This window comes from Anopheles maculipalpis, chromosome 2RL (genome assembly GCF_943734695.1).
Source record: "Anopheles maculipalpis chromosome 2RL, idAnoMacuDA_375_x, whole genome shotgun sequence".
NCBI lineage: Eukaryota > Metazoa > Arthropoda > Insecta > Diptera > Culicidae > Anopheles > Anopheles maculipalpis.
In genome coordinates, this window is record NC_064871.1 from 95,531,313 (window position 1) to 95,545,825 (window position 14,513).

Consider the following 14,513-nt stretch of genomic DNA (forward strand, 5'->3'; position numbering starts at 1 on the left):
TTTGTTTTTAATTGTAAAAGAACCCATTTTTGACCAATGCAATGGAAACTTAGCGTCCTGATGTATACAGTTTTCAACGCGACCAGTTGCGATAACGACCACCGAAGTGTACGACAGCTGCTTCATATGGCGGACGGGAACATTAGTTTAGCATCTCTCGAAGGAATTGCGGGTCAGTTAGTGAGGACACTGTCATCGATATATATATCAGCGGTTGTCGAACAGACAGCATTTTTGTAGCACATTGACCAGTAGAGTTTTATAAAAGGATCAAACGTACGAGGCCTCAAACGAGTGAGTTGGAGTCCTCTCTGCGAAGCTAGAATATGGATTCTGCCCAACCCTGTGCAGGGTGTTTAGGAAGATTTTGGCTCTAGTCAGCGAAGAAAGAAAATTATGTAGCCACATAAGCACTCGAAAAAGACCCAAGTCCTTAGGGTTTTTTAGCTCCATTCAAGCACAAAACAAACCATAAATTTATGTAACCCAAGAGTCTCGTAGAAAAACAGTTTTATTACTGTGTCATGGGTACATCGGGCTTTGGGTTTGTTCTCCGTAGCCAGAAAAGTCTTTTCTGGTTTATTAGATGGTCAGCAATATTTTCTAAAAGGCTGTGTATGTCGTCTAATTCTTCTCATTTAAAATCTAGTAAATCTTTACTTTCCAGGCTTCGATAATGCCGAAAGAAGAGGAACTGAAGAACAGTGCATGAAGAGATTAGTTATTCATTTGTTTTTCATTCTTGCAGAAAATTTCAAGTTGTTGGATACCTGCAGCTTAACTTACACCCTTGTTTTATCAGGTGTTAAGAGGACCGATTATCACCAAGAATGTTCGTCAGTAGCAGAGTCGGATGATACAGATTTGTTTTCCAACAAACCATGGGAATCTTTTTAAGTGCTTTATCGACGATATCGATTAGTTTGACATCTCTGATCAGCGAGGCTGTTGGAATACTTTTTACAGCAAATCCCACGATCCGGAGCCACGTGAAACTGGATACGAAGTAAGCGACAGGAGACACTGTGGAGTATCTGCTACTAATATTCAAATAAAATACTTAAAAATAACTGCATGCTTGTACGCGTTTTGAAATTCATCTGCATTGTAGGCAAAACTGAATACTTTGCTTCATTTACAAACAACGACCAGCAAATTATTTTTGACCACCACCACGTCATCCATCTCACCAAGCTGTTCGATTGCGGAAACGAATGTTTGTATAGTGGCCTTCCATTAGTACGATGCGACAGCGTTCCGAACAATGTCCACCGAGCGGCAATTGGAATCTTTATTGCGACATCTGACAAGCGACAGAACATCTTCCTCCGATGCGCACCGATAGCGGAATACTGCTGGATAAATGTCGTTGCTTATTTACACGTCAAATGCGGACCGTGTGCAAGTTGCAACGATTTTCCAAATTCGTTTGTTCGCGCGTACGAGACAGGAAAGATGGAGAGACACAAACTGCGGGGTCGATTGCATGTTGGGGTTTTTAATTTTAGATGCTACCGGGATGGTGTGCCATCTAAAATGCAGTGTTCAACTGTTCAAACTGCCACAATGACATCCATTATGCATTTCTATGCACCGTGTGCATACACGGTGTCCGCTCTACATCCGTTACATGTACTTTCGATGTATGTTTGTTGCTGTATGTTTGCGTGTGTGTTTGTAAAAATGCCAAATTTTATCGTTGGCCAATGCACATTTGCCCGATAGTAGCGCATGAAGGTAGTACAGGGACAGGATTGAGTTCTAGCTGTTCTTGCATAATGCAGCTGGTTCACGAAGCCTTCATGAATTTATGATTTGTCTTATTGTGTGCATACTAGAACAATGGATATTGCATCGCGTAAACGGTGATCAATGGACAGCACTCAACAGATGGTTTTGCGTTTGCAGATTGCAAAAAATCCAGTTGATTGATCCACAAACATTTTCTTCAAGGAAGACTGTAGTTGAGTCTTCAATATTCAGACCTCGGCAATGGTTTGGACTACAGGAGATGGCCAAAATTGTCCAACTACTTCTTCATCTCCAAGCTCACCTTGTTCCTTATGTACCTTTTGCTAGGAAACGATTCTCAATGGGAACGTTTTCTACCTCTGACCAACAAGTTCATTTTGTGATACGAAGCCATTTCGGCACTGATATTAAGCAATTTGAAGCGTCCGATATTATTCCGATACAGCATACAAATTGCCCTTACCATCTGGTTTCGATACAATCATGTGCTACGACGTTCGGATGAATATCGAACATATCGTCTTCTATGGTGGTAATCTCAATACACTCGACCCATTCTACTCGGGCAGGTATGCAATACAGTCGAGGGAAAACATGTGCAGATGTTACCTGATTTTACGCTCAAGCCCTCGTGCTACTGGTCGAAATTTACTTTCCGTTGCCCGTTTCGTTATTGATCGTGTAACAGAGGAAACACGGATCGGCTTTATGGTTTTATTTCTCAATTGCACGCGCACTGTCCAAAGCAAACAAGATGTATAACAATTGTACCAATAAGATAGCAGAAGAGCTTGCGGGTTTAGCACCCTCTATGCTAACACATGATGACTCAGGCAATCTCTTTTTCTCGACAATTAAACATTCATTTTCTCCTCCATTCGTAGTTGCTTATCTCAAGCTGCACACACACACCACGCCAAGTGTGATTGAAAAACTTTTATTACGACTCCATTCTTCTTTATGCCACTTCTTTTATTAAATGATTTCCGAAGTAATTTCCCGAATCGTTTCTGGGATGTTTTATCGTTCGACATGCAACTGAATGTGGCATTTTCAATACGATACGCTGCGATTTTATTATTCTAAAGAAAAAAACAGGCAGTTCATATGGCTAAGCTACTATTGAATTTACTAATATTGGATGCAATAAATGTGTCGTGTATGCTTTGCTCCTGTGGACTGTTCTACTTACTCAAAACCTACTCAAAATGGGATTATCTTCGACTCTTGCCAACAGGTTGAACATGGTCTATGGACGAACATGGTCTAGCATTATGGTGGTTCTGCTTGTTCAGGGTCCCGGGGTGTTGGGGTTCTGTTGAAGAGGGCACACCCCCATACAGCTTGATTCTTCACTGAACCCGGTCACGGTATGTAGAATTGCAATGTCCCTGTTGCCTCCGTGCAGAAAATTCTTAGGGAAAACAACAAGCGATCTGTTCCAATCCATACGCCCCTCTTTCAATTTAAAGGGGGCCCAACACCATTTCTGCTTTTTTGCTCAGAAGGGCTAAATCTGGCTCTGAGTACTATTAAAATAAAGGTGTAGTTTGTACATACTGACTTGATACACTTCTTGTTGCTTCAGTTCTTTCTTTTAAACTCGGCTAATCGGTTATCTTAAAGAAGCTAAAATAAATCTGAGGCTAAGGCATTGGCAAATCATGTGAGGAACATATTTATGTAAGCAGTGGCGGATTTAATCCCTTGTAAGCTCTAAGCGGAACGGAAGTTTTCGTCCCCTACAGAGGCGAATTCCTACAGGGCTCGAGGCTCATCACTATCAAAATCATAAGTATTGACCTTTGATGTCCTGTGAAGACATGTGACCGGCAACATGAATTATAAGCTGCTCTTATACGAGGCAGCATTCGGTGCCCTTTACCTACTCGGGGACTCAGCGGCAGCGCACTCCGCTTACCGTTCAATCCGCCATTGTATGTAAGTGTTCGAAATTATTTAGCCAAATCATACAAACAAACATGCTTTCTTTTAAAATAGTGAATTATTTTATTGTATTTTATTTTATTAGGTCGTGTTCTAAATCTTTAAGTATCCGTAAAGAGTAATTTACATACGGTTTGAGGTATGAACAAATCCGCATGAATGGGCTTGTTGGGAAGTTAAATCACAAGGAGCAGGACGAGATTTGGATGCTACCAAACACAAGTACTCACGGAACAGATACAGCCATCTCCGCCCAATCGGATAATGCGTTGCAGACAACAAAACAATTATAAGAAATATGAATAACAGAGCTTTCTTTGAATCAAACATCTGTACGATACATTTTTTATACATTTCCTTTCCGACGATAGAAAAGCTCCACGTTCCACCATTCATCTCCAGAGCGTGCAGATCCCCTTCCATTCATGACGGTACGATCGTTTGTCTATTTCTCCAACAAAAACATCCGGTAAAGTTGTTCGTGATCCTTGTTGGCGAAATTCGGCACAAATTGCACCTTTACAATTTCTGTAAATCCTTCCGCGACGGTCGGTGGCTGAAATTTGGATCTACCCCAAAGTGTGAACAAAAAAGAGTAAAGATGAGATGGTCAGGCGTTACAGTTTCCGCACGTGGTAAGACTTACTTGTATGAATTGAAAACCATCTCCGAGATGGTGGAATGACTTCGGTCCGTCATCTCCCGAAATTCGTTATTATGGCGCGCATGCTTGTAGCTAACGTCCATCAGAAAGCAGCGCACAGGAATGTTGGCACGGTTGGCCACCAACAGGTACCGCTTACGGCTTTCCACATCCGGGTTAAGATTATCAACCACGACACGCTTACCCTGCCGAATCGCCACCTCCATATGTGTCACACACTTTTGCCACGAGCCGAGCGTATCGCGATTTACCACCTCGTACCCGTGCGGTGCAAGATGCTGACGGACAAAGTGACTTTTGCCTGAACCCGGGAATCCAACCATCACGATCACCTCCTGACCCGCACTGGTTAGCGATGCACTGACCGGTTGGAGTAGTGTGCCCTGGGTCGACAAACCACAAACCTCCTTCGGATCGAACTCGGGCTTCGTCCAGACGGTGTCGGGTAGGTTTTGAAAGTGTTGCTCCGGCGTCAGGAAGGTAATGCCGACATTTATCGCCAGCAGACGATCGGCACACGAGTGGTCCTTTTTGCGTTTGATCGGCTTTTTTAGTTCGGGTCGGCCAGCTGCATCGCCCACGTAGAAGCTGCGCGCCCGGTCGATGGGCAAACCATCATTTTGATGGTCGCAAAGCATTTGCCACATGCCTGGCCGAGGTTTTCGATATTTGCCGGCACCGGTCGATATGAATACCTGCATCGGGACGGACAGCTTCCGTACCAACGCTTCAATCTTCCGACGAAAGTCTTCGATGCGCACCTTTCCCTTGCCGATGCCGGCTTGATTTGTGAATATGACCAGCTTGAAACCGTTACGATGTAGCGACTTTAGCTTGCCCGGAACTTCGGGAAAAGCGATCTGCCAGTCGTCTACTGATTTCGGGAAAACGTTGCCTGATTTCGTCTTTATCAGTGTTCCGTCCATGTCGTAGGCGGCCACCTTCTCTGATGCCACCACACCGGCACTGGTGAAGACGTGGAGCAGCGAATTGTCGTATGATTGCCACACGTCTTGTACGCTGGGTTTCGGTGGTTTGGATTCTGGTGTTACCGCTGGTGACAATTCCTTCGCTTCCGCTTTCGAACGCTTCGATTTCTTACCACCGGGTGACTGTTCTTCGCGCGATCGTTTACCGGTACTGCTTGTGCCATTTTCATTCATGGACTGTGATTTAGTTTTCGTCATCGGTACAGCTTCCGGACTGATACTCGGTTCGTATATGAATTCAAACACGTACTTATACATTCCCGGTAACAGCTCGATGGTATCACCATGGACCGCTTCATAGCCAACGTTCCGTTGCAGCTCTTTGCCATTCAGTACCGAGGGATTCAAGCCAAGCGTTTTGACCAACACATATCCGTCCTTTAGATTGGCCTTTAAACACACTGCAACGGGAGGAAGCTTAGCACCCACTCAGCACATTGTGACTTAACGCTTACCTTGCTTGCGTGAACAGTTGGCATCCTGTATTAACGTTTCCGGACTTCGACCGACAATCGTTTGCTCCGTGTTGATGCGTATCGGTGGATGGTCCGAACTAATGGGCTTCAGAACGCATTCTTTAAGTTTTGCCGGCATATTTTCACGAAACGGTGCAGACCAGCCAGTGCGGGCAGCAGTCTACGGCAAAGCGAGTGTAAACAAACGTTGCATTGTTTACTTTTTTTCCCTCGCTGTTGACAGTTTAGTACTGAACGGCTGTTCGAGCAGTTAGTACTAAAGTGCTCGAGCTGCTCGAAGTAAACAAATATTTGGATTTCAAATTGGATTTCAAATCGTCGTTCGGTCCTACACACATTTGAAGACGGTTATTTAGTGGTAAAAATGATAATAATAAAATTATTTATCTTTAATAACGTCTCTTGAAAGACGGAGAGAGCTTTTAGTTTGCTAGATAAACCCCTTTCGACAGCGAAATCTATTGGTCGATGTGGTCCGACAAGATCGCTTGGTAGACGAGATTGTTGATCAAAAACGATTACCAACTTTAATTAGTTTTTTACACAAGAAACTTTCTCATATAGCCCCATTTATCAGTCTACCCAAGTTGACTAGTAATGTAATTAATTCTTCATCTTGCATTGAGTTTTACTAACCTGTTTATTTATCCGTTACATGATAATAGTTCATTCGGTATAACATGAGTTTTTGCTCTGCGCTTGATCGAATAGCATTTCCAACACACATACTCAAACACACAGACGTACACGGACACGCATCATACATCATTCAATCCTGATAAATATTTTTGCAAACGAAACAATATTACATTCATACCAACCCTACACACGCCCGAGGACACAGAACACAAACTCGCATACATCGTCTATGCTCTCACGGACCAGGCAAGAGATTATTGCACCTAGCAAACACTGCGAGAGTCCGGGATTTCCGTTATCACCATATTCCTCTTCTGATGATTGCTACATTTATCTGGGAGGTTACGCTAAGTGGTATTTCAACTGCAACCGGCTAATGAGGGTGTAATTACTGTGATTACATTATGTGGCTATAGTATTTTTTTGTTGCTTCTAACGCTCCATTAATTAAATTGATTTGTCCCGTGTGTGAAGCCCGTGTCTATGGACTTACGCGAGCCTTTGAGCTGAATTTCAAGACTATTCGAATGTGTCCAATACAAATACACCTTTTGTTCAGTAGTTCTAAGCAGCGACACGTTACAACTCACTAACGTCTAATATCTACGGAAGAAGCGAGATATGCTGGGGCTGACTGGCCGCGTGGTTACTGATATCTGTCATTGTAACATAAGACATTCCCTTAAAAATCAGCTCAAAAGTTCGCATAAACTCACACAGAGTGTTCCAGCCAGAGACATCCAAGGATTTTAGCAACCTTTGACCAGAAAAAAAACCATCCCAATATTTCAAAATGACCGATGATGCTCCGTAATGATTTCTGAGACCAAGATACAGGAATCTAATAGGGAATTTTTGTCAACATATTTTCGTGGACATTTGGAAACGGTCACTTGGCCGGTACATAATCTCTACAAAAGTAATCCAACAAATTAAAAGGGTCCTACAAATTAAAACGGAACGGAACACTCTGCTCTGAACGGAACACTCTGCTTCAGCTCAAATGACTTACCGGAGCAACAGCTCTGACAAGGTAAAAACCCACTCACTAAGTGTAACTCATAAAACACACACACGCACAAACTCTTCGGATAACGATATGGCTAATGGTGAGGGACCGTTGGAAAGGATGGGTACGGGATATTTCTTTTACTTTGTGTTTGTGTTTGTAATTGATCCAAACGGTTGTGTTCATTTACCGCCCACCGTCACTGGCCACTAAATAAGCGTGTTGTAATTTGTTTCAATGTTGAGCTAATATTGCTTCCTCTATGTACCACAGTTCGCGAACGATCAGTTAATTGCTAGGCGTCCACTATAATGTGTGTATCTTTGTTTCTTCGTTTCAATTAAATTACTAAGCCCAATTCGATATAACAAAATTACGCTCGATTTCCCGCCCGCAGCTACGTAGCAGCAATAGTAGCTATAGTTAATGTTACAAATAATATTACCAATAATGCAATTAGTATAATAATAATTATAGTGATAGCAAATGATAACCTTGTTCCTTATGTATAGTAAACAGTACTTTTTTTTAACGAGGAGTATCGATTAAGCAGTCCAACTTATTATGCATGGTGTGAGTACATGTAACTCTACTGCTTTGGAATGTGACACACTGCACACACACACCCAGTATCATCGGTTTCTTGTTGATTTGTGTTCTTTTTTTTTTTGTAGTTTTAATTTGATACCGGTAATAGCTGTCACTAAAGTTCATTGGAGGCTCGCACAACTTATATCTAGCACATGCAAATGAAGGTTAGAGAGAGTGGAGATGGTGCAGCAGTTGATAAGACAAAATCATCCCCTCTTATGAGAAAGGTGGCTTATACGTGTTGATGACTTTACATTATCAACTGAAGCACACTCCGCATCTTAAATAGCTTTGCTACGGTTGACCCATCCAGCCATGGCATGAGCCTATTGCATCTGCCCTGTTTCGTACCGTCACGCGGCTACGACTACCAACTACGCCTCCGTTTAAGGATTGTTTGGCCGTGCCGGTAACGGTGGTGGGCCGCCGCTTCGATTCGGGATGGGTGGTGGTGCACCACGGCGCATCGGAAGCGGTGGCGGTGCGCCTTTCGGTGGTCCGGACGATGGTGGTACGGCGGTACCAGCAGAAGATGATGGTGAACCCGCTCCAGAGCTGCCGGATGTGCCCGGAGGTGATGATTTGTTTGCCGCCGATTTGCCGCCACCACCATTGCTTGCCACGTCTAGATCATACACATCGCTCCGTGCAGGTGGTGGTGGTGGTGGTGGCCCACGTGGCTGCTCGGAAACAGGCTGCAAAAGTACCAGAGAAGGAGGTAACATTAAAAAGTGACCCCAACATTAGAGAGTTGTGATGAGAAAAACAACGATTAAGAACGATAATACAAGCGATAATTACGATTTCTAAAAGAGTTTTAACACTCTTCGAGATTCGAATCATTAGATAAAGAGTATGAATGTTTCCGCGCAAGTACTTACAATGTCGTCATGGATTTCTTCGTATATTGCACCGGTGTCCACTGGCTGTGGATTGGAACCTGGCTGTAATACTCCGTGAGCTGGTGACCCCGGCAATGGTGACGAGCTGGCATACTCTTCCACCGGCGGTGTAGGTCGCTGCGGTGCACACGGAATGGCCGGAGGTACCTTCTGCTGCTGCTGCTGTTGTTGCAACTTTGCGGCAAACAACACCTCCGGTCCCAAACTGATGACACCGGCCCTTGGATGCGGCTGATGCTTTGGTGATGGTTGTGGGGACTTTGGTAGTGGTGGTCGAGATGGTGGACCGGGACGGCTCGGCTGGGACGGTACCGACGGTGGGCTTTTCGGGCGCGAAGGAGCCTCCGGTATGCCGAGACTGTTGTAGTCGCCACCACACTGGCTACCATCATCGCAAAAGCTAACCGTGTTAGGTGTACAAAGCAGTATCTCTTTCTCCACCTGCTCGACCCACGCTTCCGTTTTCAGCTTGATTGCCAGTTGCACACCGCACACCAGCACCGTCCGTTTCTGGGCCGCCGTCAGCGCAGACTGACCATCCCGGAACGTTACCCACATCGTATCGCCGACGAAGCGCACCAGCGTCACCTCACCGATCTGCGTCAGCTCCTGGATCAAGGCCGCCATTAGATTCTCGTCGTAGATGCTGCCCTCATCATCATCACCAGAATCGGTTCCCCCACCTGTCGATCCACCATTACACGCCTGTATCAGTATCGTCCCGTCCGGTGGGCCAAGATCGCGGATCACATCACCAAACACGGCCAACCGACGCTGCGGATCAATCGTGTGCACCTCGATGTCGATCAATGCTATTACCGGCCGGTGATCGCTTTGCTTCAACTCTGCCCGTCCGTAATGGACCAACCGGCCCGGATTCCAACTCGGATGCCGGTCCGCATCCGGACACTGTTTGCGCCGACGCCACAGCACACGATCCGTCCACGCCGGGGCACGACACTTTTCGCTCGTATCGTAATCGTCACTGAACAGATCATACTTGTACGTCGGCGGGAAGGTGATCTCTCCCTCGAGGAACTCGTTAAATACACTGCCTGCGTTCTGCTGGATGCGCAGCTGATCGTACTGGAGCACCGCGGTCAAATCGTTCGGTGATTGTTTCAACGCATCCCGTAGCTCGTCCTTGTCCAGATCGATGCGATAATTAAAGTCTCCGCACCAGAATATGTAATCGTGTGACTTGAGTGATCGTCCCATGGGAAACGCAATCTTGCGCGTGATTTCCGCGTAGTCAGCATTCCGTTCCGCTACCTGCGACTGGCCGGCGGCAAAGTGGGCACAAACGAAACAAACCGACGTACCGTGCAGTACAAAGCGTATCGCGGCTGCACCCTTGTTACCGGTCGCACCACCCAATCCCGTTTTGACGCAATCGATTGCAACGTCCCGGATGTATGGGGCATGCTGGGGCCTTATATAGATATACAGGCAGACGCCTACCAGCTGCTGGTACGTGAGCAGTACGTACTCGTGATCGCGGCTCACCACCTTCTGCAACTCTTCGGCCCAGGCTTTTGCATTGTCAGAGCTAGTGGGTGAGGAAAGGTAGGACAAGAAAGGAGAAGAAAAATAGGATCATTAGAATCATTCATGTCCTATCGAAAATCAAATAGACTGTTTGCAGTGGTTGTTGGAGTCAAGGTAGACCCTCGAATAGAAAAAGTTGAAAATCGAAGAAGTAACAAAAGTCTATTTGATTTTGTTCCTGTTCCTATTTACCTAGCTGCCACGATGTTGGAAGCGTTCAGGTCAACAATTTCCTGAAATCCGATCGCAAATATATCCACCGGAGGTTCACTGCTGTCATCTACCTGGCTGAAATCAACCAATGCTGCAAAACGATAAAGCAAATTATTCATCATTAATCAAGAGAACTAAGGGTTTTATCCGCTGAGGTCTACTTACACCGAGAGCGAGCCAACCGATGGCAATCCAACAGCCAATCAGCCAACGAAACATCCTTATATGCGACGCTACGGAAATGTTTCCCTCCATTCACATTGTACGTACCGCAGGCCACCCGAAACACCAGCGGATTCACGTACTCCTCGTATCGTTTGCACATTTCCCTCAAAACAGGCGTTGGAGCTGCAAGCAAAAAAGAAGGAAACCCCGTTTAAGTTACACCTTTGTCACGGATAACCTGCATTTGTGCCCAGTATTACCGTGCAGCATGTTGGATGGGAGCAGTATCCGTGCTCGGTCTGCTAGTTCCGAGCTGAGTGTTGAACCGACCAGCAGCACATCGATTGCCTCCTGCTTCGAGTTGTCTAGCAGATTGTTCTGAATGGTACGGGCCGCCGAACGCGCTCCATCCATCAGCTTCGAGCCGCCCTGTATCGCACCGGTACCGGCGTAAATCTTGCTCACCTCATTCCCGTTATTGATCCACATCTGGCGAAACACTTCCTCGAACCGGGAATTCATCTGCTGCTTCTTGTCCGCCAGTGCCGCCATCAGCGCTATCTGTTCGTTCAACATCTCCAGCCCAATGTACGTCTGCACACAGTTCGTCCGATCGAGACAATCGAGACAGTTGGTGCGTATGGTGCCACGCTGCTCTCGATACACCGCATCACCAATCGCGTAGAACATACCAAACTCGGCACAGGTCGCATCAAGCTTCTGGCGCAGCTTCGACAGTGCAACCGTATTGCCGCCACGACACTCCTGATGATAATCGAACACCAGATGCGGCACATCCGTGTGCTCAGATTCGCGATGATGGCGTTGGAACTCGTTGCTCAGCATTGCCTCACCCTCTTTACTGCCGATCAGACTCGTGCCGAGCAGATTCACGATCGCCTGCAGCCCGTACCGTGCCTTCATTGTGCACATGTGCCGATCGAACGCGGACCGTGATGCCTCGAAACCCCGCGACAACTTCACCTTGTGTGACCCCACCTGTACGCCCGGTTGCTCCCAAAACAGTGGTACGCTGCCCCGCGTCTGCACGTACGACGTGATCTCATTATCCAGATAGATGCACTGCTCCGTCTCTACAAAGTTAGCCACGCAACCCTCATCGTTCGTGCCACGCACGTTGAAGCGTGTCCCGGCCCGTTCACAGCTCAATCGCGATATAATAGCTGCCCGAGCCTGCTTGCTTCCCGCATACACCGTCCGTATCTCAACCGAACCGCACATCGCCTTCAGCAGCCAAACGTTACACTCCACGCCGTACCGCAGCAGATGGATAAACAGCATCCGATTCCAGAAGAACCGATTATCCGTTTCGTTCGTGCGTCGGCGCCGCTGGGCCGAGAGCGTTACGTCGAACCCGAACGCTGGCAGCGGCTGGCCCACAACCGGCTGGCCCGTGTTCGAGAACGAAAAGTAGAACGTGCCCGAGTTGAGCACCTTGCGTATTTCGGCCACCTTATCCTCGCCGGTCGGTTGGTACTGCAGCGACACGAACTGGGTTTGCGTGATGCGAAAGATTTCGCTGTCGAGTATTTTGCCTACGGAAAAGCAACCGGTCACCATGACTAGGTAGAGGAGGGAGCTGTCGCCAGCGTTCAGCTGCAGCACGCCCAGACATCCGTACGCGTCCAGCACCTTGGTGTATTGCTTGCGAACGATTTCCGTCTCCTGTGCCGCTGTAGGTGTGTGTATGTGTGTGCAGATGGCCATGTAAAGCAAAGAATGTTTAGATAAGTACACTTGATCAAGAGAAAGAAATCCGATAAACGATAGGGGTCATCAAGGGTGAACGAATCTTTATAGGAGGTGCTTCATCAAGGTGGTTCAAGTCAAAAGGGTCCCTCCTAGTTCCTATCCTAGTTTTAAAGCTACCAAAAATATCAAGATGACTTCCCGATAGGCACTTCAGTGATAAGTAACGCTCAGTCTATATAAAGAGCAAAATCTCCTATCGAAGATCATGCGTTCCTCCGTATCCAGAGAGTTAGTTACCTTTATGTTTTCTGATCTACATTTTTGTCTCTATTGCTTGTTGAATATTATTCTACGCTAGATAGCTTATTTGACGCATGCTTTATTCTAGTTTGGCACAGTGACTTGGACAATGGAGGAAACAGTCCGTAAAGTCTTGTATCGAGCCCTTCAAAACCCATGCCGATAACTGAACCGCAAACAACAGTACCTCGGGAAAGGTAACATTCCACCGAGCACCATGTGCCTAACCATCTACGCAAGACCCTACAAAAGCGAGACACACGAAACGCGCTGTTATTCGAGAAGCAAGCGATACTTACACAACACTGCAACGGCCTGCGATTCAAACAGTAACGTTTCCGGCTTATTTCGATGCTCCAGTAACACGCTGTGCGGTGAAGGTGGTTTGGATTTCTCCAGCACACGGAATCCCTTCGACATGGCCATGGTGATTGCGGCAGGTGCTAGACGATGGTGGACAAGGTAAAGTGACCGTCGGTCAAGAAAGTTTCACGCGGATGAAACGCTTTCCCTTTTTTAGGTAGCCCAAAGGGCGTCACTGCCCGTGCTGCTTGCGGGGAGAGGGCCTTCTCTTCCCACTTTGGCTGTAAATGAACGAGAAAACACAAGCCATGAATACACTTCACGTATGCGCACACTTGTTCTTTGTAAGGACATTATCCCAGAGCACCTATTTCCCACCAACCGTGACAGTATCCAGTTTCCCAGCCAGTCTTCACTTTGAAGAGATTCGCCTTTGGTGGATCAGATTGCTGTTGTTGTTCAAGAATTCTTTCATCCAACCCCACTATAAACTTTAAAGGGCTCATCTCCCGCGAGATGATCTCAAGATGATGATGCTCTGAGCCCCCCTCACTTCCCTACCAACCGTTTCACTGATCCCGGCTCCCTTTCGTCTATAAAGGGCACAAGGTGAGCAGAAGCAACATCAGCAGCACCGTATCTTAATCTAATGTTGTTACGGGAAACAAATACTTCCCATCCCGTAGCTAAAAGTTTGCTCTCTCCCAACTCTCTCATGGCTAGATTGCGCACCGGTACGCTTCCCAGAACGATGCGGCCGTCTTCCCCGGTTTCCCGGCTGGTACGTTACTGCGGGTAGCCACCGCAAACCGGTTCCGCGGTGTGTATGTGTCCGCGAGAGCACTAGCAACGAGTTCACCACACCTGAATGGTTCGGTCTGCGTACACGGAAAGGAAGCGGAGCGGGAAAAGGGGGAAAAAAACGTGGCAGAGGAGCGAAGGTGTTGTTAGGAACTTTCTCACGATTCCGAAATTTTCCCACGACAAATGTTAATTACAGATTATGCCGTTTCATTCTTCGGTTTCGAAACGTACGCTCGTACGTGCGCTCTCGGGAGATTTCTCGACCCTGCTGGTAATTCCATGCGATGTACAGTCTGTTCTCGAGATACGCGGAGGTCCTAGGATTTGATAGGTAAATCTACAAATGATTTAAATTTTTCATTTTATCTTCACACATCCGTAAGCTTCAAGAAGTATAAGCCATATCATTGAAAGTGTGAAAATTCTAGGAAAAAGGTTTGTATAGTCGTCTAGTTTTTTTATAGACACTAGTAGTTTATAATCAAAGTCCTCATACGG

At 46.4% G+C, this 14,513-nt stretch overlaps 2 protein-coding genes across 2 annotated transcripts; both read right to left on the reverse strand.

Annotated features, from left to right (window-relative positions):
• Nucleotides 1-4,144: 4,144 nt before the first annotated feature.
• On the reverse strand, nucleotides 4,145-5,946 carry LOC126568084 (uncharacterized protein F21D5.5). Its single transcript, XM_050224502.1, has 3 exons — nucleotides 5,808-5,946; nucleotides 4,346-5,753; nucleotides 4,145-4,268 (listed from the first exon to the last, which is right to left on the reverse strand). The coding sequence occupies exons 1-3, from the start codon at nucleotides 5,944-5,946 to the stop codon at nucleotides 4,145-4,147; spliced, it is 1,671 nt and encodes a 556-aa protein (XP_050080459.1).
• Nucleotides 5,947-8,450: 2,504 nt separating this feature from the next.
• On the reverse strand, nucleotides 8,451-13,352 carry LOC126567805 (synaptojanin-1). Its single transcript, XM_050224105.1, has 6 exons — nucleotides 13,208-13,352; nucleotides 11,156-12,589; nucleotides 10,896-11,078; nucleotides 10,710-10,821; nucleotides 8,949-10,518; nucleotides 8,451-8,762 (listed from the first exon to the last, which is right to left on the reverse strand). The coding sequence occupies exons 1-6, from the start codon at nucleotides 13,332-13,334 to the stop codon at nucleotides 8,454-8,456; spliced, it is 3,735 nt and encodes a 1,244-aa protein (XP_050080062.1). The 5' UTR covers nucleotides 13,335-13,352; the 3' UTR covers nucleotides 8,451-8,453.
• Nucleotides 13,353-14,513: the final 1,161 nt, after the last annotated feature.

Excerpts from the sequence above, each read along its gene's own strand:
- LOC126568084 (XM_050224502.1), bottom strand. The coding sequence starts at position 5,946 with ATGCCGGCAAAACTTAAAGAATGCGTTCTGAAGCCCATTAGTTCGGAC. Across the intron at positions 5,754-5,807 it reads CAACTGTTCACGCAAGCAAG|TGTGTTTAAAGGCCAATCTA; the intron begins GTAAGCGTTAAG and ends CTCCCGTTGCAG. Across the intron at positions 4,269-4,345 it reads ATGGTTTTCAATTCATACAA|ATCCAAATTTCAGCCACCGA; the intron begins GTAAGTCTTACC and ends ACTTTGGGGTAG.
- LOC126567805 (XM_050224105.1), bottom strand. The coding sequence starts at position 13,334 with ATGGCCATGTCGAAGGGATTCCGTGTGCTGGAGAAATCCAAACCACCT. Across the intron at positions 10,519-10,709 it reads TCCAACATCGTGGCAGCTAG|CTCTGACAATGCAAAAGCCT; the intron begins GTAAATAGGAAC and ends CTCACCCACTAG. Across the intron at positions 8,763-8,948 it reads AAGAAATCCATGACGACATT|CCTGTTTCCGAGCAGCCACG; the intron begins GTAAGTACTTGC and ends GTACTTTTGCAG.